This window comes from Lethenteron reissneri, chromosome 46 (genome assembly GCF_015708825.2).
Source record: "Lethenteron reissneri isolate LAM-NWPU_2019-01 chromosome 46, ASM1570882v1, whole genome shotgun sequence".
NCBI classification, from domain to species: Eukaryota; Metazoa; Chordata; class Hyperoartia; order Petromyzontiformes; family Petromyzontidae; genus Lethenteron; species Lethenteron reissneri.
In genome coordinates this window covers 10,708,325-10,733,087 of record NC_083824.1, presented here as the reverse complement: position 1 = coordinate 10,733,087, position 24,763 = coordinate 10,708,325, and the positions used below count along the sequence as shown (strand labels likewise).

The 24,763-nt window shown below is 53.6% G+C and overlaps 1 protein-coding gene across 1 annotated transcript in view; it reads left to right on the top strand.

Annotated features, from left to right (window-relative positions):
- The first annotated feature begins 5,065 nt into the window (after positions 1–5,065).
- LOC133354217 (zinc finger protein 768-like) overlaps positions 5,066–24,763 on the top strand; it is a 28,347-nt gene continuing 8,649 nt past the window's right edge. Inside the window, exons 1-6 of the mRNA XM_061570884.1 lie at positions 5,066–5,241; positions 13,493–13,596; positions 15,759–17,147; positions 17,238–17,303; positions 17,388–17,573; positions 24,292–24,483. Of these exons, the coding sequence (XP_061426868.1) occupies positions 13,531–13,596; positions 15,759–17,147; positions 17,238–17,303; positions 17,388–17,573; positions 24,292–24,483 (1,899 nt within the window). The 5' untranslated portion in view covers positions 5,066–5,241; positions 13,493–13,530. The remainder of the gene's footprint in view (positions 5,242–13,492; positions 13,597–15,758; positions 17,148–17,237; positions 17,304–17,387; positions 17,574–24,291; positions 24,484–24,763) is intronic.

Genomic DNA, 24,763 nt, shown 5'->3' with positions numbered 1-24,763 from the left:
GCGACACACGGGGGGGCAGTGGGGGGGCAGGAGGGGCGGTGTGGGGGGGGACGGCGGTGGGGGGGTGCGTCGGGCGGGGGGTAGAAGGAAGTTTCACAAGGGAGGAAGCAAGAGGTCGAAGGGGAAGGTGAAAAATGAAAAAGAGAGAGAGGAAGGAAGGGAGAGTTTTTTTTTCTTCTTATTTTTTTGGGAGGAAGGAGGATTGCGAGGCTGTTGTTTGTGCGCGCAAGCGGGTAGCAAGCAGAACACTTAACGCCTCTTCATGCGACCTGGACATGAGCCACGAAAGGACGAATATTAACAACAATGATCGGAGCCACACGCGGAACGTGAAACAAGATTCAAAAACATAAAAAAACGAAACAACGACGCGGTGCTCCTCGCTAGCACAACGTTGGACAACAAAACGCCAACACCTCCGCTCCGGCTGGACACTTCACACTCAGGATGCTCCACGCGATGCAGAATCGTCGGTCACGTGACCCACGAGCGAAGCCCCAGCTGATTGGTTGTCACCGCCTGCCACTTGTCAAGGGGCAATGAAATTAATGAAATTAACAAATTCATCCCACGCATGATTATCTGTGGTTGTTATTAGGGGTGGAAACATTTATTGACTGGCCCCACTCGTGCCCACCGGTGATTCGGTGACTTTTCAGGATTTAACACAACCGTCTCGAGAATCAATTTGTGGTTTTATGCCGTGGTTAACGTCGCACTTGGAGTGGCTGCAGCAGGTTAAATGGACCCATTTCACACCGCACGGATCTGCTGGCTGCAGCCTTGCAATACGGTAATTAATTTATCATCATCATCATCACGATCCATGGGCGGATAAGCCTGTAGAGGTGTCCACTGCATTTTTCGTCATTTGTTTCCACTTTCCTCTGTCTCGTGCCAATATGCTCAGGTGGTGCCACGTCTTTCTGGCACCAGCCTTGTTTGTCCTCGTCAAGACATTATCTGTTAGCTCTTCCGTTTACCAAGGAAGGGTATCCTGCTTGCCCCCTTATTTTCTGAGTGCCAAGATCGTGAATTTGCATCTGGGCTGTGAGAAAATAGAAAAAAATTGCACTCCAAATTTATAACGAAAATACAAAAAAAAACAGACGAGCCACTCCTCTTGAACCCCAGACGATGCTCAGTGCCGAAGCAAAGGGGATGAACACTTGGGGGGGGGGGGGGTGTGAGGGTGACGCCGCAATCTCCATCACTTAGTCCACCGCTCGGCCCGGGATGGCAAGTCAGGGCCGTCGTCCGCGTTCCCATCAGCTTCTGCTCCTCCTTCCAAATGTCAATCTCTAAACTCAACCATTTTTTTTACCAAGAAAGGCCCACTGAGCTGTATAGATCTTTTTCGGAAGCGACCTCGCCGCAAGTGATAGCTCAACAAAGTGGCTTATCGCGTGGAAATGTTTTGCAAATACTCTAAACGCGTGATGTTCATTCTAAATGTGGGGGGACAAACCGGAGGACCTGGAGACAAATCCACGCGACCACGAGGAGAACATGCAAACTCCAAATATACAGGAGGTAGGGTCAGGATCGAACCCACGTCCTCCCGTATACCAGGCGAGGTGGTTAAAATCTCACCAACGTGGTGAGATTGTATCAGTCTCCAATCATCCCCGCTCAGTCTCACAAACACACACACAGACACAAACAAACACAAAGTCGGTATCACGCGCACACACAGACACAAACACGCACGCATCCATATCTCCGTGGCTGCCTTTCTCTCTCTTCTCTATGGATGTGTTCTCTTGACACTCTCCCCCCCCGACCCCATTTTCCCTGTCTCACTTTGTTCATTCCCTCTCCCACCATGCCCCTTCTACCTATCCTGTGTTCGCTTCCACCTTCCTCCCCTTTCCCTCGGTGTCTCTCTCCCCCCCCCCTCTCCTCCGTTGCTAAGCCACGCTCGCTCTCTGTTTCTCCACAACTGCCTCGGCTTCTATCTCAACATCTTCCTCCCAAACCCTTGATGCAGCTCCCTCTCTCACCCAAGCCCCTGACCCCATCCCCCTTCTCACTCTGCCTCCCCATCGCACTATTTCACTCCGTCTCCCCACTCTCTCAAATTGCCCTCCTCTCTCTCCCTCTCTACCTCTTTCACACTCACCCACTCAAGCCTCCCCCTTTTCTCCATCACTCTGCCCTTTCCCTTGCCTCCCACCCCCGCCTCCCATTCCACGGCCTCTCCCCTCAATCTCCATGCATCTCCTCCTCGCAGCGGCAGGAGAGGAAGCCACTCGCTCGCACCCTCACACACACCTCTCTCTCTCACATCTATCCATTTTTGAAACGACCTTTCTCTCAGCTCCGCGCAGAATCACAAAACACACGCCCGAGCCTTTGCCGCTCTCTTTCAAGCCTCCCATTCCCGCCCTCCGTCACATTATCCTGCTTTTCATCGCTCTCCTATTTCTCTCTACCCCGCTGCTCTTTTATCTTCATTTTTTTGCCCGTTGCTTCACATTTTTTTTTGCGTGCCCAATGTTACCCCAACCTCCTTTTATATCTGCTCATTCTTCATTCCTTTTCTTCTGCCTTTTATTCTACAAACCACCACCACCACCACCACCCACCCTCCCCCGCCCCCAAACAACTATAGTATATTTATTTATTTTGTTGTTATCATTGATCAATTATCGTCGTCGTCGCAAGCAGCATTCAGACGGCGCGACGCGTAATATTCCATAATTCATTTCTGCTCCGCGTCGCACTCGGTTCCTTTCAAAGCTCTCTGCGAGACTCGGAGCGAAATGCCAGACCTGGCAGCGCCAGCCAGCGGTGCCCCCAGCACAGCAGAGCCCGTCGGCTCGCTGGCGGCGGCGGTGCTGAAGAGGCCAACGATGATGAAGGTAGCGAGGGGGTGGGATGACGTGATCTTGGCCAGCTGCGTTTCACGTCGTCGGCATGGGGGCCTGGTGCAAAACGAGGAATTAAAATGGGTCCCCGTCCCCCCCCCCCCCCCCGTTTTCGAATTCACCGCTTTCTCTTCCTAGCCGGGCGCCCGGAGCCTTCCGGCACGTGGTGTCCCGGGGGCAGTTGCGCCGCCTGCACGACTCGATCGCTGTGTCGCACCGATCTTGGCACAGGTGCGGTAGCATCGCCTTGGCGCGGCGCTCACGGAGCGCGACAGAGATTATTCGGCTCTTCTCAGAGCCGCCGCCGCAGCCACAACGCGGCCGCCACGGTTCGCAAGCCGCCCGCTATTGTCGCGGTGACACGAGCGCTAGCACGCGGGCGATGAAACGCGGACACCGACGACGATGAAGAATGGAACGAACCCTTGAAAGTTTTGGCGCAAAGAAGCGTCGAGATCCTTGTAATTTCACCGAGAGGCAGAAAGAGGAACGCGCGGAACCGGAGGACGCGAGCGAGTGGAAGCTACCGTCATAGGGCGTGCGGAGGAGAGTGAGTGTGATTGAGCAGGGCATGTCGTGGCCAGTGGTCGAGACTCACGGCGGAGTGGCAGACAAAGGAGGGACGCGTGCTTGTGTAGAGGAGTAAAATGGGGACGTGACGTCAGGTGTGCCGTTCAGTGCGATGACGTCACGTCTCCTAGGGTACTTAAGGGATACCCCGTGACGTAAGCGGGGTCACTGTGGGAATGGGTAGAGTACGAAGGGTGAAGAGGGAGCCAGGGGTAGAGAGAGGGATCGAATAGGGAGTCTGGGGAGAAGCCGGTGGTAGCCGTAGAGGTGCTTCTCTCTCCGGTCGGTGGAGTCGGCAGAGTCCACGATCCGACACGAGAGAGAGAGACCGGAGCTAGCCGGCAGGGATCCAGACTCAGAGTAGGACCCCGAGCCACTGGGAGTTGTGTACCCTGCTGTGTAATATTGATAAGCTTTAATAAACCCTGGCGAAAGCCCTTAACTTACCACCGTCTCCGGGCACGTCCGTACGGAACTTCTCTACACTTGTAAGCACGTCCACTACGGAGATGGAGCGATCCAAATCAAGAGCGAGACGAACTGTTGCATCGCAAGACTCAGATCCGACAGCTTGGGGAGGGCCTTCAGCCAGCTGTTGTTAGATCTTGGCTGATGATGGCTTTTAACACATGAACATTCACTTTGCATGATATATACTAGGACATACTCTCGATTAGCCCTCCACTACATACCTGCCAATCCCTTGTCAGTGCCGACCCTATTACAGACCAATTCAGTCCTTACTGGTCTACCCCGTGCCCTTATAAACATCAACGTTCATCCTACGAAGTCCCATCACAAGGGAGAAACACAAACAAATAGATACAAAAAACATGATTTTGCTCGAATTGAAACGGCTGCACGCCGTATGGACCTGAATATGGGTAAACCGTGTGGGTGGATAGGAATGAGAGTCAATTAAATGTATATTAGCAGATAATACCAGAAAATGTGTACTACATTTTATGTACTGCAATAATTACGTAAAGTTTCATCCCTTTTGAAATCCACTGCTAGACGAAGGCCTCCCTGCACCATGTCGGTTATGGGGGGGAGGGGGGGTTTGACCGCATACTTCACCAGCAGTTGATCGACAGTGGGATGTAATTGAACAACATCATCATTCCGACGACAGTGTTCATCCAGCTAATTATTTCTGTAACGGAAAGGCCCGTGGAGATGCCAGTCGCTGAAAAGGGACGACTGTTTTAGCCCAAAATGCCCCAATTTAACGGTGGACGACACGGGGCTTATCAGTCGATGGCATTTTTCTGTGCAGCTGCGCCGCTTCTCGTGTGTCTGGTGGGCGGCCTGGTGGCTGCAACAAAAAAAAGAGGAAGTGGAGGCTTGTTCGAGTCCTCTTCCCCTCCCTTCCTTCCTTCTGTGCACTTTTTTTTAACCGAGAGGGCGACTCGTGTTCCAAACAGCCCTGCCCCTTAATTCTCCCTCTCTCCCTCTCTCCCTGCCCCTCTCTCATCGAAGTGCTCTTCCTCCGCGCTCTCAAACCCCTCGGCGTCAGCCCCCCCCCCCCCCCCAGTGTCACCTCCTGAGCCATCCGAGTATAAAATCGTGACATTTCCCCCCCAACAATTGTTTCATCGCTGCCATTTTTACAACCAGCGCGAACGTGTGCGGGGAGGAAGCAGCGACAGAGGCTGCCACCGTGGAGGCGAGGGAGCCTTGGGGGGGGGGACCTCTCTCTCGTCATCGCCGTCGAGCGCACGAGGCGAGCGCCGGATCGACGGGGGCTCATCGCGCCGCTGATTCGCGTCGTCGACACCGCGAGGTACCACGACCTCCCGTAAGCAGCAGGTGGGGGCGCATCAGTCACGGGTCGCGGTGGTCGGGGGAGGAGAGCGCTCGCGCTACGTCCGCGGCCCTTGCGAGTTTTGGCCGGAGCGGCCGAACCGGACGCATCAGCCGCTGTCGCTGCCGGCGTGCGACACCTCGGCGGCGTGAGCTTTCATCACCGACTGGCTTCTTGTCTCCACCATCTGCGACCGTTAACGTGAGAATGCGAGAGAGAGAGAGTAACGCGGTTCGTCGGGACCCCGTGGTGCGAGTTTCAAGTCGAGCTCACGTGGCGAAGCGGTGCTGTTTTAAGTCTCGAACGACCGGCGTGCTCACGGTCGGCGTGGTGGTCACGGTCGGCGTGTTGGTCACGGTCGGCGTGGTGGTCACGGTCGGCGTGGTGGTCACAATCGGCGTGGTGGTCACGGTCGGCGTGGTGGTCACGGTCGACCTGAGAGAGGGTCGATGGCAGAGGGCACGGGCAGCCGTGACGACATTAAAACTAAAGCCCTGCACTGGGCAGGGCATGGGCAGCTGTACCAGACAGCTGTGCCCGGGCAACCGTGATCTGCCCTGCGCTGTGCAGGGCGTTAGTTGTAATGTGGTCACGTGCACCGGTACGAACCCAAATCATCAAAAACCGTGTTGGGAATACCTATACCATCTTTAACTCGAGCGGGGATGTTAAGTTGGGTGCAACGGCTGGCCGATTCGTGAAAAGGGGAATAACAGAAAGCTGACATCAAGAGAAACAAAGAAAGCATGCCCTGATACGTTTTAATTAAATATACACTTTCCGTCACTCTCTTGAAGGCTTACCAAATCATCATATGAATGAACCTTTATATTTTTGTTTTATCTTTCAAAAAGTCATCTTATTCAGATGGAGAACTCCACCGTGGCCGTACGCAATGTACCGCCGTGCACCCGACCGCCGTGACCGATGGGGGTAGAGCAGGGGTCGGCAACCAAAATAACAAGAAGAGCCATTTCTTTCCAATTCGGTACAAAATTCAGTATTTCAAGAGCCGCAATGCATCTGAATACATACGTACTCATCGTCAAGAAGCAGCCCGTAAAGAGCCGCATGCGGCTCCGGAGCCGTAGGTTGCCGACCCCTGGGGTAGAGCAACAGGCTCGATACGACGCGAAGCGAGAAGTCTGCAGTCGAGCAACAGGCGCGCACAAACACTTGGGCATCAGTTTGGCAGCTCGATATGACCGCTCTGTAAAAATAACAAACGAGCCGGGGGTCTGCGGAAGAAGGTGTTAACAAGTATCACCTTTATTCGATTAATCGCAGGGCACATTATGCGATCCGGCACAGCTGTGATCTATATTTCATGTTGTGCTCAATCAGGAGTATTTAATGATGCTGTGCACCTGTTTAAGAGTTTGCCGCCGGCCTTAAGCTGCGAAAGGTCAGAGTGCACGGCCCCCCGCTGCACCCCCCGTTCCATATCATCGCAGCAGCTCGGGACCTCCGGTGCGGCTTGCAGGGGCTGATGTCCGACGTTTCGCCCCACGTGCCGGGAGACAGAATTTCAGGAAGTGAACTGCAGGAAGTGACATCATGCCAAAACGACGCACGGTACAATCCCAAAAACACACGGGGAGAAAGCTGGTGCAGAGCTACTTCACTTCGCAGCGTCACCGTCGTTACGCAATATTTACTCCCCTTTCGCTCACATGTTGAACCATTTACACGTGCGGAATTATACCAGTTAATTCGCCGAAGTGACATTTATTAATTAAGTCATTATCAAGTGCTAGGCCCCAAGGGACACGTTCCACCAAGTGACTTATCAGAAGACAGAAATGAAAACGTTGTGCAACAGATTACCATTTAGCCCGATCACTAAATCAAGAACTGCCTGCGAATATTAGATCATGAAACCCCGTGTTGTTCACCGTGTCCCCTTCCCCACAGAGACGGTACACTTCTTGATGGGCCCGGGCGTGTTTCTAAATGTACACAAGCTTTGCCCATTTAATCCCAGGTTTCCCCCTAGATAAAGCAGTCTCGTATCTCGCCCGGCTGGCAGCTGCTCCTAAAATAAGGGAAATTTAAAGTTGACTGGAAGGCATTATCGCGCACATCGCCTGCACTTGACACCCCACGTGGCCCTGACACAGTGGGGATGTTGCCACGTTCGTACGAATGTGCGTTGAGCTTCTTTCGCACCGTACGTAGCCAACCGTGCGAATCGGAGGTGCGGGAGAAGGACAACAAACTAAACACAAAAAGCAGCTCCAAAGAAATGAATGGCTTGGAAAGGGGCATTTGTATGTAAACAATTGTTTAGAAATGAGTTTTCAATTTTTATTTAAAAGTGCACAGCTCCAGTGGCTACCTCGCATCTTGAAGGAAGAGCGTTCCAGACGGCCACAGAGGCTCATCTGAAAGTGCGCGATGCAGTGACCGCCTTTGCTCAATGGTTAGCCCAAAAGCGGCTGCGAGGATGACCGGAGTTTGCGTGGCGGTTGATGCTCCTTGACGAGACCAGCAAGGTAATTGTGGCTCATTTGTGGCAGGCACTTTGTGTGTGATGACTGCGACCTTGTGATGTGTTCGTTCGGCAGCCAATGCAGCTCAGCGAGCACCGGGCGAGTTAGTGGGAGGGGGGGGGTGGCAATGAGCGCGTCTCATCTAGTGTCCTCGCGGTGTCCGGCAAAGCGTCAATTTGGCATGTGCACGGTCCCACCAAGAGGTGCAGTTTGTTTTGCTCGGGGCGCTGCGTGAAACACCGCACGTACGAATTGCTGCCCCTTGTCAATCCACTGCTGGATGGATGGCGGTTTGTAAGGGGCTGTGTGAATCGGAATCTTTATTCATCCTGGAGAAATCCGATGAGCTATTAAGCTCTTTTTCACAGATGTCCAGTGGGGAAACAATACAGAAAACAGCAAACAATACCACAACATTTCGATTTAAAGCTTTCGTGACTGCAGGGATTCATCTTCTTGGTTCTTTCGGTAAAGTCACGTAGAAGGGGAAATAATAAAATAATAAAAATAAAACATGATTAAATAATATAATAAAATATGTTTTACTTTTATATTTTATTATTTCCCCTTCTACGTGACTTTACCGAAAGAACCAAGAAGATGAATACCACAACAATTGTGTGACCAGAGCCAACCGTGTTGGTCAGTGCCGGTTTTGGCTACCGCACCTCCCCGAACTTTGCTTTGTCCACGCCGCCTCGGCCATACAAGTTTCCTGACCATACTTCACCACGCTGGATCCGCGCGGCATTGGCCTACGGCGAAACGCGACGGTCGCGTTTTTCCGGGCCGCCCTCAAGCGTCTGGAGCGAGGGTTCCGTCCCGGAGTCTCTCTTCTCTCTGCGCAGCCGCGTCGCTTGTTCGTCCCGTCACGCGTCACCAACGCGTGGCATTTCGGGGCTCGGAGAGGGAGAAATCGCCGGCGAGCGGCCGCCACCCTCCGGGGTTTCTGATTTAAGCTCGAGGCGCTCAAGAGGCGATCCTTCCGCAAGCAGCAGCGGCTGGCATCGTGGGCGCCGCGGCGGCGAGATGTCAACCCCCCTCTCCTCGTACGCAGGAGGTCGTGGGTTCAATCCCAACCCTGACGCCTGCTGTATATTTGCAGGTCGCGGTGTGTGTCTCTCCCCGCGGCCGCGTGGATTTTTCTCCGGGCCCACGGGTTTTCCCTTCAAATTTAGAATCAACATCACCACGCGTTTAGGGTATTTGGCCGCTATAAATTTCCGCCTGACGATGAGCCACTTCTCGTTGAGTTATTATTTGTGTCTTCTGAAAAAGAGCTGAGTGGGCCTTACCTGGTACAAAAAAATGGTTTAACAGTTGAAAGTTTGTCCCATCTCACGAGTAATGCCCATTGCTCATATGCAAAGACAAACTCCCCCCCCCCCTCCCTCCCCCCATAGCCTATAACAGACTGTTGGGGCAAGGACTATTTACATCTCACTTGATACAGCTATCGTGCTGTGACGGTTCCACCTGAAGACGGAGGCTTGTGTTGCCTTCGAAACGTCGTGATTTTTATTTTATTTTTATTTTACTTTTATTAATTTTAATTTTTTACCTACGTGACTTTACCGAAAAAACCAAAGAATATCGTATAAATAGTTTAGTTTGGAGTCCCGGGGACCCGCGTGGAGCTCGGAGCACCGCGTGTGTGCAGTCGCCAGTCTCGGCGTTACCCACGAGCCCTCGTCGGCGTCTCCGTCGTCTTCACAGAGACGGACAACGAATCTCCACGCGCCCACAGCCAACGCCGCCCCCGTCAAGAGAGAGCCGATTCAACCCCCCCCCCCCCCCCGCCGAGACAGCGGAGTAGCTGTTGAGTGTGCAGGCGGTGCAACTGCACCGGGTGAGGGACCCAAGTGGTGGGGCGATGTTCGCCGTGCGTTGGGGAGCGCGACATCACACGGGAGAGGGATATCGGCACCGCTGCCGACTCGCGCCGATTTATAATCACGGTCAACTTCTACGGCGGTGAACTTTCTAAAATGTTAAATATGCTTACGCGCGTCTTTAAAATTATTAACTCGGCGGTCTGTTGCTTTGGCCTTATTAACCATTCCTTACCTACGCGATGCGTGTACGCAGCCGACGCTCACGATAACGTGCGTCGAATCGCGCTCGTCAAAGCGTATTTATTGATGTTGATTTGAGGCTTTCGTAACTGCAGGAATTCATACTCTAGTTCTTTCGGTAAAGTCACGTGGGTAGAAAATAAAAATAATAGATCACGAAGTTTCGATCGCAACAACAAGCGATCGGCTTCACCTGTTGCGATCGAAACGTCGTGATCTATAATTGTCTCTGCCGAGAACAGCAATCCCAACAACGTCCCCGACTCATCCCAAGTCCTGCGGGAAGGGGGGGGGGTCGAACGACGGTACGCCCGAGAACGGGTCGCCATGCCCGCTCGGAACAACGCCAAACTTAGGCGCGACGATGATTGTCACTGAACACGACAGCGCGCGATTGGCGCTTAACTCGAACGTGCACAGACCCAGCAGGTGCGCAGGCGCCAGGCAGTTCGTGCGTTTCAGAGGTAGAGGTGATCACGTGCAAGCCGGGGAGGTGGGGGGAGGGGGGAAGTGGGGGTGGGGGGGGGGAAAGGGGAGGTGGTGTTGGAGGGAAATGGGGGGGCAAGGGGAGATGGGGGGGCAGCGGGGGTGGGGGGAAAGTAGAGGGCGGGGGAAAGAAAGGGGGGGGGGCGGGAGGGGCAAGGGGGGGTGGGGGGGAAGGGAGGCGGGGTCGGGGGGAGGTGGGGGGTTGGGGGGTTGGGGGGGCGAGGGGCGAGCGTGTACATCGTGCTCGGTGTGTGTGCTCGTGCGGCATGGGCTGGCACGGCTATCAGCAGGAACTAATTGCGAGCGATGCTATCAGGTGGAGCCCCCCCCCCCCCCCCCTTGGCGCGGGGGCTGCCGTGTTATCCAGCGAGGCAGCGTCCCACCCCTTCTGGCGAGGCCGATACGCCCACCCGCTCCCCCCCCCCACCCCCAACCCCGTTCCAAAAAATCTTGCGGGGAGCCGACATGTGGCCTCTGCCGGTTGTTACCGAGGGGGCGAACGGGATGGGGGGCGGGGGGGGAGAGCTTGTTTTGGCCGATAAGCCGCAGCTTGTTTAGAGATTTTTTTTAGAGTTTGCGCGGCCCGTGGTCACGTTGCGGAACGGCTGTGCACGGCAACTCTTCCTCGTTCGTGGCGCCGGCGTGAGCCTTGTTCGTCCCCGCGTCTGCGTCCGTGTCTCGGCCACCGGAGAAACGCACGGGAGCACGGGAGGGGGTGGGGCCGGCATGTGATTGGCATACGCTGAGACCGCACTCGGAATAATTCGTTTAGAATCTTCGGAAATGACGAACGCGGGCGGTCCCCGACTTGCGAACGGGTTCCGTTCCCGAGGTTTTTTGTTCGTTAGATGGCGTGAATATAAATGTGTCGTTAAACCCTCCACCACCCGACACGATCAATTAGCAAGGTTTGTCACGTTAACAAAACAAGCCACTGCGTTTCTAGTTCAGCACACGTGACAAACCTTACTAATTGCCTGTGCTGGGCACGTGGCGGAGCTTAACGACGCATTTACATTTCACGCGATCGAACCCAACTAAAACCTCTACCACGGATGCGAACCGCTCACGGCTCTCGTGCACGGACAAACTGGGCGCGTCCTCGGCCGCACAATTCAACAAACAGCGCGAAGCTCACAGCACGGAGTGCTGGCCGCCGTGACAACCACTCGGCCCCCCAGAGCCCCCCCCCCCCCCTCTTCACGAGGCCGCTCGCCGCCGTCCGGATTGTGCCATCGGCATCGCGCCACGAGGCGAGGCCGTGGTGTCCCCGCCAGAGGTCGCAACCGGGTACCCGATACCCGTACCCTACCCGATACCCGGCTACCCGTACCCGTACCCGGCCGGGTACGGGTAGCCGGGTAGCCGTTTGCGACCCTGGTGCGGCCGGGTACGGGTACGGGTAAGGAATCAAAACCCGTTTGCGACCTCTGGTCCCCGCTGAGAACTCTTGCAGAAGAGCACGACCCATCGTGCCGGAGAATGGTCAGCGTAAGCGGATATCACAGAGTTATGTTTGAGATGCCTTCCAAGTTCCCTCTTCTCATGCACCTCGGATTAGCACGTTTGGCTACGTGCGGTGCGAAAGAAGTTCAACAGACATACATATGTACGTACTAGTAAGACAAATATCCCCCGTATAGCTTGAACAAGCTGTTGGGACAAGTGCTTTTAGCGAGCATCCTATAAAGGCCGGCACGGCACACAAGGGAGTGGGTGGCTAACACCACGCCCGGCCGCCTTTGTCTCCCTAGTGGCGATGTTTACACACCGTTCTAGGTACTCATTTGAGGCCGAGTCTACCTAGGGGAGGCCCATGACCGGTTCAGATAATCGTCACTGGTGTTGGCCGTGAGCAGGAATCGAACCCGGGTCGCCAGGTTCTGAGCGCAGCGTAGCGCTAACCGCTGCACCACCGCTCCTCAAGTGGGAGACAACGCCATCAAAGCTATTAACATTTCGCTTTTTTTTTCTCTCTCAGATAAATGTTAAATGATAATTGGGATGGCAAGCGGCTCACAGAGAACAGTTTGTATTAATAGCCCCGTTCCCGCTGACGCACTGCAGGTGCAATCGAAGCACACTTCCCTCGCGGATTAACTAAACGCTGCTGCTGCTAATTCGATTGCAGTTAACAACGGACGCTTATTTTGCTGTGCGACACAGGGAGAGAGAGAGAGGAGGGAGGGTGCAGGGCACAGCTACCCAACGCGGTCAAAGTCTTTGCGGACAGCCCCAAATTACAAACTGGAAACAATTGCACATCTGGGCCACCAACGTATGTGCCACACATCACACTTATGCGCCACACATATGGGCCACTACACGTATGCCCCATACGCACGTGCCAGGTATGTGCCACACGTACGTGCCACAGGTACGTACCACGTATGTGCAACACGTATGCGCCACACGTATGTGCCACACGTCACGCGCCACACGTTGGGCCCCGACCCATGAACCGTCCACAGCCAAGTGCAATGTGAGCGCGCGATGCGGTGGGACCGTCGCTTGCTGAAGTTGCTCCTACATCTGACCATGTCATGTTCAGCGAAGCATTCTCAATCTCGCATTACGTTCGCTCACTTCTGAAGTACGCCGAGAAGCACTTCGCCCTGTTTAAAGCGGTTGGCGCTTTATTCTGTCCGCTAACCTATTTAGCGCGCGGTGCCACTGCCACCTCCCTATGGGGATATGAACATTGTTCCCAACTCGTCACGCGAACCGCCTGCTCCTCGGCTCTCCCAGCGGGTCGGACGGGCGACGTCCCCGCTTCTCTCGTTTTAATCGTCGCGCTCGTTTGCGACGTGATTATATAAATGTTGACACCTCGTCTCCTCTCGCGGAAGGAGGAGGGGTGGCAGGGTGGGGGGGGTTAATATCTGCTCAAATGAGAGCCCACCCGCAGTTGCCTCTTTGCCTCCTTGGCATTTCTCGAGCTCTAAATCCCCCATCCGATAGCCACCCCAGAGCCCCCACCGGCGCTTTCTCCCCAGGCCCCCCCCTCCCCCCCAGTCCCCCCCGATGGGAACGTCACACGCAGGAGACGGCCGCCCGGCACGCTCCTCTCACCGGCGGAGGCTCACAAGAGGCCCCGTTTTATTTTGAATTATTGCAATTAAAAGCCTCTCTCTCTCTCTGCTTGCCGATTCATAATTCACGAGCTGAGCACGGACGGGTTTCTGTGCGCAGGGGCGGCGGGCGGGGGTGGCGATGCCGCCCACCTCGCCATGGCTCTGACAGCGGAGGCGTCAACGCAGACGACGGACGTGCCCCACCACGCCGAAGACGCTCGGGTAAATGCTCGCGGGCACGTTCAAGTTCAAGTTCAAGTTATTTGGTATAGCCCTGTGAGCCATTCGGCTCTTGAATCGGGTGCAACCGCAACAAACAAAAAACAAAAACATGAACAAAAAACATCTTAAAGTGAATATGTGACTGAGTGCAAACTAAAAATCCAAGAAAAGACAGCAAAATATTGCAGAAAAAGCACCGTACACCAACGCTGTGTGCAAAAATCCCACGTTCGTGGGGCGCTGGCGCGCGCGTGGTGGCCACCGATCTCCATCGCAGCCGCGCTCTCTCTGTGTGCGCGCTCCTTGACCCGTTCTTGTCAGACCGTCGGAACCCCCTCTGCAATTGAGTGGAAGTTGAGTTCCACTCCGACGGGAGTCGCTTCCAAACTGGGCTATGGATAGCTAAGTCGACGACAGAAAGTAAACACCGCGGCATTTTTCAAGCTCGCCAGGCCGACTTGGCACCACTGAGATCCTGGGTTTGAATCCAGGCAGCCGTCTGTGATAAGTTCGAGTTCTCCAGTGTAGCAAGTTGATGGTCTCAGACCGACCAAACAATGACTGTATAAACTACCTGGAGAAAATGAGTCATATTCAAATTTGGATTCGCAACTAATTCGGATAAATTCCACCGCTGAGAATTAAATATTTCTATCGGTTTGGCTGTCAGGTGACAAACATGACTCAGTGGCAGCGTGGGTCGGAAATTGCTGCCTCCTGCTGTGTGCACCAGAGGCCACTTGAAGGGGTCTCAGAAGTAGTTCTGTGACATCCGCTTCTGTGGGCCATTATATAATACGGGGGTTCGCAACCGCTTTTTGAGATTTCCGGTGGCGTCTTTATCTCAAGATGTCACGCCAATTGCAAAAAAATATAAATAAAATCAGGGGGCAAAGCACAATGTGTGAAAAAACAATGCGGAAATTCCACCAATGGCTTTAGGGCATAACTGCAAAGGAGAGCCATCACGTGCTTGTTGGAGCAGGGAGGCGCTCTTACTCTACATGCGCAAACTCAATCAAACTCGCCTACGAGGTGTTAGTGCCGTCATATCAATCAAATACGGAGCTTTGCTCGAGCCAAACTACTGTCAACACATTCATCATTAACGCTACCATTACAATTAAAATAAACGTATTTATAACGGGTGACATCTTTTTGCTCAGTGGCCCTTCCAGATGTGCCCATAAAGCGTAAACATAAAAGCGGTCTCGTCGCAACATCAAACAAAACGACCACGCGCAATGACCACGTAACCTTGCAGGGTAATTCCCCACGTGTGAATATTTGTTCTACATGGTATTGTGCTCAAAGGCAAAGATCTCCCCCATGTTCGCGATCAGCGACGTGGCCGATAACCTTGCCTGGCAACGACCGCCTCACCAGTGCCGGCGGCCACACACCGCAATGCCAGACACGCATTTAAGGCCGAGTCGACCTACAAGAGGCCCAGAAGATGTTCAATTTTCACTTGCCGCTCGTATTATTTTGCGGCCCGGAATAAAAACCCAGGTCACGGGAGTTTATAACGCAGCGCACAAACCACTATGCCACCTTTCTCTTCCCACCATATCATCGCCTGCGCGCGCACACACACACACACACGTGTGTGCGCAAAGACAAAAATTCCCCCCTCCCCGCATGGCCTTCAAGAGAATGTTGGGGTAAGCCCTGTTAATGAGTGGCTATGAAGGACGACACGGCACACGCCTTTGTCTCCCCAGTGGCGATGTTTACAGACCGCATACTTATTTAACGCTTTGTCGACCTCGGGTAGGGCCCAGGACCAGTTCAAATATTCGCCACTGGTATTGGTCACGAGCCGGAATTGAAAACGGGTCACCGGGTTCGTGGCGCATTGTGACAACCACGACACTTTTGCTTCCCATGCACACGCACGCTCGCTCGCACGCGCGCAAACGCATACACACTCGACGTGTTTGAAGTTCTCAGATTGTGTCCCTGAGGACTGGAAGAAACATTTTCAACCAACACAGAAAAAACCGATAAAAAATATAAAAGCATAGGGCCTTCATGTCAACTTTTTTGAAAGCCCCCTCTCTCCTCTCTGACTTTAAAATGCTGCAGCTTTTTGCAGTGTCACTATTTTAAATATATGTAAATAATTGCTTTGTTAAAAAAGGCGTCTTCCCTGCACACAGGAGGCCTCGCGCAGCCAATTCGGCACCAGGGAGTTTAAGGAGGCGGCCACTCAGTACGACCCGGACGACCCGGGGCAGTGCTGCGCGTCGCCCCACGGGCCCGGAGGAGGCTCCCCCAAGCCCGACTCCGAGGGCCGCTCCACGGCCGGCGAGTGCGGCTCTCGCAAGCGCAAGAGGCGTCCCAACAAGCTGGTCCATCGCAGCCCGGGCCCCGGCCAGGATGCCGTGGGCAGCCCTTGCGATGAGCCCAGCCGTTGCGAAGAAGACTCCTCCAGCCCTTGCGACAAATCCGGCCACTCCTACGATGAACCCGGCCGCTCCGATCAACCCGCCCGCTCCTCCGATGAACCCTGTCGCTCCGATGAACAAGACCACTCTTCTGATGAACCCAGCCACTCCTCCGATGAACTCGGCCATTCCATAGAATCCGGCCACTCCTCCGATGAACCCGGCCGCTCCAATGAACCCAGCCACTCTTCCGACGAAATCAGCTACTCCAATGAACTCAGCCACTCCGAGGAACTCGGCCGCGCCGATGAACTCAGCTCCTCCAACGAACCCAGCCCCTGCAACGGCGCTGGTCTTTATGAGGTATCCGTTCCCTGCAACGGCTCTGGCCCTTACGATGTGTCCGGCTTCTACAACGGGTCCAGTCCTTGCGACGGGCCGCTGGAAAGCACGAGCGCCGGGCAGCCCCTGTCATGGGGGCCCCCGATCAACCCCCCCATGATCGACCTGCAGCAGATGATGCTCAACAGCTTCCACTTGGCCCAGGTGTGGGGCTACCGCAGGGAGGTGGCCGAGCGGCTGGGACGGCACCCGAAGGTCGAGCGCAACGGGAGGCCCCCGGCCGCGGACAGACGCGCGCCGCCGACGGCCGCCGACGCGGCGTCGCGCTCGGACGGGGAGGGCGAAACCCGCCTGCCGCCGCAGGACGAGAAGTGGCCTCGGCGGAAGGGCCGGTCCGAGCCCTGCGAGCCGGCGCCCGTGGACCGCGTGGACGTGAGCGACCGCATCGACGACTCCCACTGCGTGGAGACGGCCGACGGGCAGCGGCGCTGGCAGTGCCGCCTCTGCGAGAAGTCCTACACCTCCAAGTACAACCTGGTCACGCACGTGCTGGGCCACAGCGGCGTCAAGCCGCACGCGTGCACCCAGTGCGGCAAGCTCTTCAAGCAGCTGAGCCACCTCAACACGCACCGGCTCACGCACGCCGGCGCGCGTCCCCACCGCTGCCACGTGTGCGGCCGTGCCTTCACGCAGACGAGCCACCTCAAGAGGCACCTCATGCAGCACAGCGCCGTGCGGCCTTACAACTGCGGCGTGTGCGGCCGCGGCTTCGCCTACCCCAGCGAGCTGCGCGCGCACCAGAGCCGGCACGTCGCGTCGGCGGCGTCGGCGGCGGCGTCGGCGGCGTCGGTGGCGGCGGCGTCGGCGTCGGCCTCGGGCGGGGACGCGGGGCCCGCGCCCGGCTCGGAGCGCCGGTGCGCGGCGTGTGGGGTGTCCTTCGCGAGCGCCGCCCTGCTGCGGAGGCACAAGGCCACGGTGCACCAGCAGCACCGAGGCCGCGCCGTGCGTCACCACCACCACCACGGTGTTGGCGGCGGTGGCATTCAGCACCACGGACAGCATGGAGCGCCGGCAGAGCCGCGCGACGGCTTCCCGTGCGGGGAGTGCGGGAAGACGTTTCAGTACCGCAGCCAGCTGCACAACCACGAGCTCAAGCACAAGGGGGAGCGGCCGCACATCTGCACCGAGTGCGGCATGGAGTTCGTGCAGTCGCACCACCTCAAGCAGCACATGCTCATCCACAAGGTGAGGCGGGTGGACGAGGTGAGGAGGTAGCGCCACCGATCTCGCGTCATTCCCAAAGGGCACTTCCCCAGGAAAGCCCCCGCCACACGGTCATCATCATCGTCGTCATCGATTAGCCGTCATCACTCCACTGCTGGATGGAGGCACAAGCCGTTTGCCATCTGTCGAGGTCCCTTCCCTTGTTCATGCCCTCCAACCAAGGTTGAAAGCAATAATGAATCAGCTCGGTCCGTTTGTAACGGGAGCCACGGTATACCTTGTGAAGATGGTTAAATATAAATAACGTTTTAGAATGAGGGTGTGTTACACTGTGGACCGTAACCTGAAGGAAACCACACACAGTGATGAAAGGTTCGCACCGCGTGATGCCGTTTGCTCGGCTCGAAAGGCGAGAGTTATTATCGCTAATTTAAACTCTTCCGAGAACAAACGCGCGTTGCAAATCGTTACAGAATCCGCGCATGATCCGTCTCCCTCGTTACACGCAACTTTGAGTAAACTTCCATGCACATTTCGTGAAGCACGCAATATCACGAAGCGTGGCCAAACAAAAAAAAATGACCACGTTCCTACAAAAGGCGGCCACTAGAGCTGTGAAATCTTATTTTACATACAGTACGGGGTACAAACATCTCGTGATGAAAATGTATAATTTCCATCGGTAGACAGCTGCGTGAGTGCGACTTCACTCATTAAAACACTGCCCCCCCGTCTGTAAATGAGAATGTCACAAGACGAAGCCGGTGAAAATTAAATCTTGTGTTATCTATTCTCTTTTTCATAAAAAAAAGACGTCACCGTGTTCACTGCCAGTTGTAAGTAATGTAACGTGCAGCCATTTGTCAATCAAACTGCCGGATGCAAGCCTCCCGAGGCCTTGTGGGTCACGTTCATTGTCTGACCATACTTCCCCACACACTGCTCAGTGTGGGTTTGTTATCACTCGCCACCGACGTTCATTGTGGCTGCGAATCAAGGTGGACTTTGTCGCATTCACAGCGCAGCGCACGAACCACTGTGCACCGCTCAATCTCCATCCGTTTGAAATATTTTTTCCGTGTCTTTATATTTTTTTTCACACAAAGGGAATACGTGGTGGCTACGCGCGCGGCTTGTAATCCAGCACTGTGGAGACAGTGAGGGCTTGGCGGATCACCGATTAAATAATGAATGTTGAGAGACTCTCTTCCCGTGGAGATCGAGGAGACGCTCTTGCCCTGGGCTCACCGGCACAATGCAGCACAGCAAAGTGTGGACTGATATAAGCTGCCCCTGCTGTCTGGGATACAGCGTTGCGCCCTCACACGCGTCGATTTTCTCCAGGTGCTCCGGTTTCCTGCCGCGTGTATAAACACTCACGAATTTGCCGAGAACATCTTAATATGTAGGGAACTGCAGAACAATTGTTGGCACCGGCTCATCGCCTGGCAGACTTCCAGCTTGGTCTGTTTGTTCCTCCGCGATCGTCAGATGCAATTTGCATGAACGATTCTATGTAGAACGATTTGTTCGATGTTTATTTTTTAACTCGTGAAATATCATAAACGTTTGTGTTGGTTGGATGAAAAAGACCTATTCCACAGTCCGTACCGGAAAACACCTCGAGGGCGAGAAGTGAAGATGTCGTTAAACCCCACGATCTACTTTGTATTGAGATGAACGTGAAGCACGCAGGTTACGACACGACTGACAGAGCTATGATATTGGCACTCGAAATGTGTTGTTATAGAAGGAGGCTGCATCGAAACTGGACCCACAGAGTGTTCAAACGTAGAGGTAAGACAAAGGTTGCACGTTGAAGAAGACAACCTGATGATGCAGGCAGTGATGAGAAGGAAACTGGCACGATTTGGACACATTGTACATGTAGGATGGACAACAACAGGAGCATTTAAAGTGTGTTGTTGTTGTTGGTCGGGGGGGAAATGTAAGGAATAGGAAAGAGAGGAAAACGTAACACAGAATGGCTTGACGAGATCGTAAGAGATTGGTGCCAGTCAGATGTGGCCACTCTATGAGAATAGGTTTTCCCCTTTTTCTGGCAACAAAACAGGTGTTAAGATGTTAAAACACCAAACTGAAACATTTTACAGGGACTCATGTCTGCATTAACCACAATACTTGTGGTCAGAATGCAAACAAAAAACATACTCTGATAATATGTGCATCGTCCTTGAAACTGATTGGTCCACACCAGAGACAGCTTTCTTTGGAGCCTCGTCTCAAAAGGTGATAGACCAGAGGACGCCAAAAGGCGTGCAGACATGATTCCTTGTAAAATTTTTCAGTTTGGCGTTTAAACATCTTAACACAGTTGTTTTGTTGCCAGAAAAAAGGGGAAACCCTATTCTCATATTTTGGCAAAGGAGGTCCCATGATGTGGCCACTCCTTGAGCATGTTGGCACGAGACGGAGGAAAGTGGAAACAGATGACAAATTGTGCAGTGGACACCAACGGGCTGTCTGCCCACGGATCGTGATCATGATGATGATGGCGATGACGGGTTATGACATTTTCAAGATATTAGCTTGTGCAATTCGTCACTGGAATACTTGCTGATGAGCCCAAATTATTCTTTGAACACTTTTGTTCCTAACTCCCTCCCTCCCTCCCAGCTTCAACTTCTGCTTATAATAAATGTTTTATGCCATCGCAGTAAATTTTCTTCTCCGGTCGCATGGAACTTCTTCTTTTCATCCAAGTTCCGTTTTCGGATTATTATTTAGCTTCTCTCGGCATTTTTCTCCCTCCAAAACAATCGTTCGTCCCTTGGGTTACCGAGGCAACTTATCCTGCTCAACTCAAAGGCCTGCAACCGCCAGTGGATAGGGTACGAGTGAGTAAACGTCCTTTTTCGATTTAAAGCTTTCGTGACTGCAGGGATTCATCTTCTTGGTTCTTTCGGTAAAGTCACGTAGAAGGGAAATAATAAAATAATGGAAATTTAACATATAATTTTATTATGTTTTTTTTTATTATTTTATTATTTCCCTTCTACGTGACTTTACCGAAAGAACCAAGAAGATAAACGTCCTTTATTTACTTTTTTATCCTGGACGTATGGAGGCCACGATTGTAGCGGCTCGCGCATTGCTCACTGAAACCAACAAGCCTAGTTACATTCCGTGCGGACGAGGCAATTGCAGGCCCCGGTTATTTTTGCCGTTGCTGCCATTCCATCATCAGCACTTGGCTCGGAGCACAGACGCTAACACCCTGCGACGTTTAGCTTCGCCTGCGTCGAACCGAGGACACGTTGAGCGGTCCACCAGCACGGGATTGGCATCATTCCATGCGCCGCTTTGCACGCGCTGCGGGATAGTTTTTGTTCACACGCAGAGAAGGAAATGTGAGCATTTTACACCCTTCTGCAGTGCAGCCTGTGAAAGTTTACGAGGTTTTGTAGGTTTCCTTATGGGGCGCACACGTGCGGCGGTAAAAGTTTATAATCGCACCTGCCCAAATTCGCACAATAAGGGATGTAATCATGGTCACAGGTTCCTCTGCGGCCGTCTCAGCTGCACAGTTTCTCACGGACGAAACCTCCCGCGTTGTTTTCAGGTCGCAGCTTCAAGCCGGACCATAGATGTGCAAGTTTTAGATTTGAAGCTTTCGTGACTGCAAGGATTCATATTCTTAGGTTTTGTCGGTAAAGTTACGTAGGTAAATTTTTTTAATTTAAATTAATAAAAGTTAAATAAAAATAAAATAAAAATCACGACGTTTCGGAGGCAACACAAGCTTCCGTCTTCAGGTGGAACCGTCACAGCACGATAGCTGTATCACTTGATACAGCTATCACTTGATACAGCTATCACTATCATCTTTTTTTTTACTTTTATTAATTTTTTTTTTTACCTACGTGACTTTACCGAAAAAACCCAAGAATATGTGCAAGTTCGATTCCCGGTCAGAACAGTGACAGTGGATCCAATCCTGCACCGCATCTCTGGCCGTGCTCCCCACACCCTAACCCATTCACCAACCTGCACGCATAGGGCGCCACGGTGGCGAGACGTCAACTACCTCGCGCCTCGTATACAGGTCATGGGTTCGATCGCGAACCCTGACGCCTCTGTATTTGGAGTTGGCACGCTCTCTCTGTGTAGTTGCGTGGAAGTTCTCCAAGCCCTCCGGGTTTATTTCTTCCACATTAGAAAACACGCGTTTAGTGTATTTGGCTGCTATACACTTCCACGTGATAAGCTACTTCGTTGAGCTATCATTTGTGTCGAGGTTGCTTCTGAAAAAGGGCTACATAGCTCAGTTGGCCTTGCCTGGTAAAATAAAATAAAATGCTAAATAGTTGAGTTAGGAAGAAGGAGTTGACTGCTAAAGTACAACGTGATGGGACATTTGAAGATAAGTGTGTGTCACTGGGGTGGAGCAGTGGCGCAGTGGTTAGCGTGCTGTGCCACGAGTTTCATTCCCAGCCACGGTTGAAGTCAGTGGCGAGCGATATCAGAACTCGTCCTGCATCCGGCTTCACGAACCCGCACTGATCAGCATGGTGAAGTATGGTGAGGTGTGGTGAAACAACCCCTACGGCCGACATAAGCGTGGGATGACTTCATCCACCTGTAGATTGATAAAGGGCTATAGATTCGTTTAACACGTATGCTTCCACGACCAATATCATCCATAATAGGTTTTTCAGTTAGATCGCGTAAATATCAATGTGTTGTTAAACCCGCCACCACCTGACACAGCCAATTAGCAAGGTTTGTCACGTAAACAGAACGTGCCAATTCGTTACTATTGGCATGTTCTGTTTACGTGACGAACCTTACAGGTGAGGACGGCTGCTTGCGTTGTGGCCGAAACGTCGTGAGAATTATTTTATTATGTTTTATTTTTATTATTTTATTACTTCTCTTCTACGTGACTTTACCGAAAGAACCAAGAAGATGAATCCCTGCAGTCACGAAAGCTTTAAATCGAAATTGAACCTTACTAATTGTCTGTGTCGGGTGGTGGTGGGTTTAACGACACATTTACATGATCTAACCCCCCAAAACACCTCTATTATGGCTGTAGATTCATGTATATATTTGTTTTTATTACAAATGAGACCCGACTACCGCTACTCCTGCTGCCGATATTTCCTCTTCACAAAAGGGGATCACATTTGGCCCCTCGCCGCACAAATCCCCCCCCCGCCCCTCCCCCCCCCCGGTTTCCCCTTTGCCCCCCCCCCCCCCACACGTCTCACTTTATCCGCTGAAAGGGAAGATCAAGAATGTGGCAGGCGTGGCGCTTCGACGGGCGGGCGGGCGGGTGACAGCGGGACGATGAGGAGCACGGAACGTGGGAACTGGGAGTGGGATGGGGGCTGCCGCAAGAGGGCCTGAGAAAGGCTGATGGGGCGGCTCGAAAAACAATGGAGCCAGGAAGGAAGGAAAGGAGAAGGGGAGAGAGCACGGGAGATATGGAACCAAAGGGGCGTTAGGTTATTAGCGGAAAGGGGCTCGGGGAGGGAGAGAGAGGGAGGGGGGGGTAACGTGTGTTTGTGTGGGCGGGAGGCAGATAAGTTTTTCTCACGGCCCAAGTCGACACGGATGCTGGCGGGGCGGACTCGAGATCGCGCCCGGCCAACGACTCGGAGAGAGGAAGAGAGGGAGGCCGAGGGATAGAGAGGGAATGAGAGGGGATGAGAGGGAGACAGAGAGGGACGGACGAGCGTGATGGACCCGCTTCGTTTGTGAGTCTTTCGTGGCGTTGCCGAGCGAACGGCAAACAAAACATCACGTGTGTTATGTTGAACTTCCATCGCGCCGTACGTAGCCAACCATGCCAATCGGAGGTGCAGGAGAACCACCAACTCGCTGTGTTACCATCTCCCGGGCCATCTTCGCGAGTTTCACAATTTCTCGACACGTTCCACCAACCCCATGGGGCTCCAGGGCAAGCGGATCGCAGGCACGCACCGCACGGCAGCACGACCACAGCTGATGCCGCGCGCTGATCGACGAGCAAAGCGTGGGGAACGGCAGCACCCCCCTAACCTCCCCTCCCCTCTTCCTGTCTGAGCTCGTGGTCCCACTCGGCAAGAGGCGCCACATCAGCCGAGGGATCAGACACAGCCCTCATTCGTCCAGGTGTCCACTGCTCTGGCAGCAGAGAGCCGATCCACACACACAGTGACAGAGGGGGGCGCGGCGTTGTCAATTCGTCTCCCCACCCCCCCCCCCCTTAAAATGGTGAAATCCGAGAGAGATGATTGCAGAAAGAGACGTAGCAAAAATAAACAGAATGTGGACAAACCTAAAAATGTACTCGAGTAAGATAAGAGAAGAGAGATGCAGACCAGATAGAGATTACAGAGATGAATTATATGGAGGATGGACAACAACTGGGAAATTTGAAGTGTGTTTGTTGTTCGAAAAATGTAAGGACGCAGAAAGAGAGGAAAGCCAAACCGAGAATGGCTTGAGGACGACACCGTAAGAGATTGGTGCCAGAAAGATGTGGCCACTACTTGAGCATAGGACAGGGTAAAGTGGAAACAAATGACAAAATATTACGTGCTTTCTGTCCATGAATCGTGATGATGATGATGACGACAAATTAGATTTGTATATGTTAATTGACTTGGTACGTTCACTCGTGTTTGATGCGTGCGTTCATTTACTAATTCCTTCCGCGGGCCCCAAACTTTGGCTTTGCTCTGCTCACGACCATCGCCGCCGCCGCTGACGCTGTCGGCTCTCCCCGCAGGGCATCAAGGAACACAAGTGCGGCGTGTGCGGACGCGGGTTCACCCTGCAGGCCAACATGAAGCGCCACCAGCTGACTCACACCAACGTGCGCGCCTACCATTGCCACCTGTGCCACAAGGCGTTCACGCAGAAGCAGACGCTCAAGGCGCACATGATCGTCCACTCAGACAGCAAGCCCTTCCACTGCAAGGTGAGGCCCTGTGCCATCTACCCCCCCCCACCCCAACTGCTCCTCCCCACCTCGACCCCGATAACAGCTGGGCTCCACCGGCGCAGAGTTGAGCAGAAATCTTCGCGGCCCGAATTTAGTTTCGCTAAAATCTGAAAAAATCTGATTGCAGCTCCCCCCAGGGCGCAACTGGGACGGCAGCGTCCAATCAGATTGACAGACGGAGGTGACTCGACTGCCGGCCTGCTGTCAAGATCTCTTCATTCGAGAAATGGTGGCCTCAAGTCCGTGCGTAGATGGG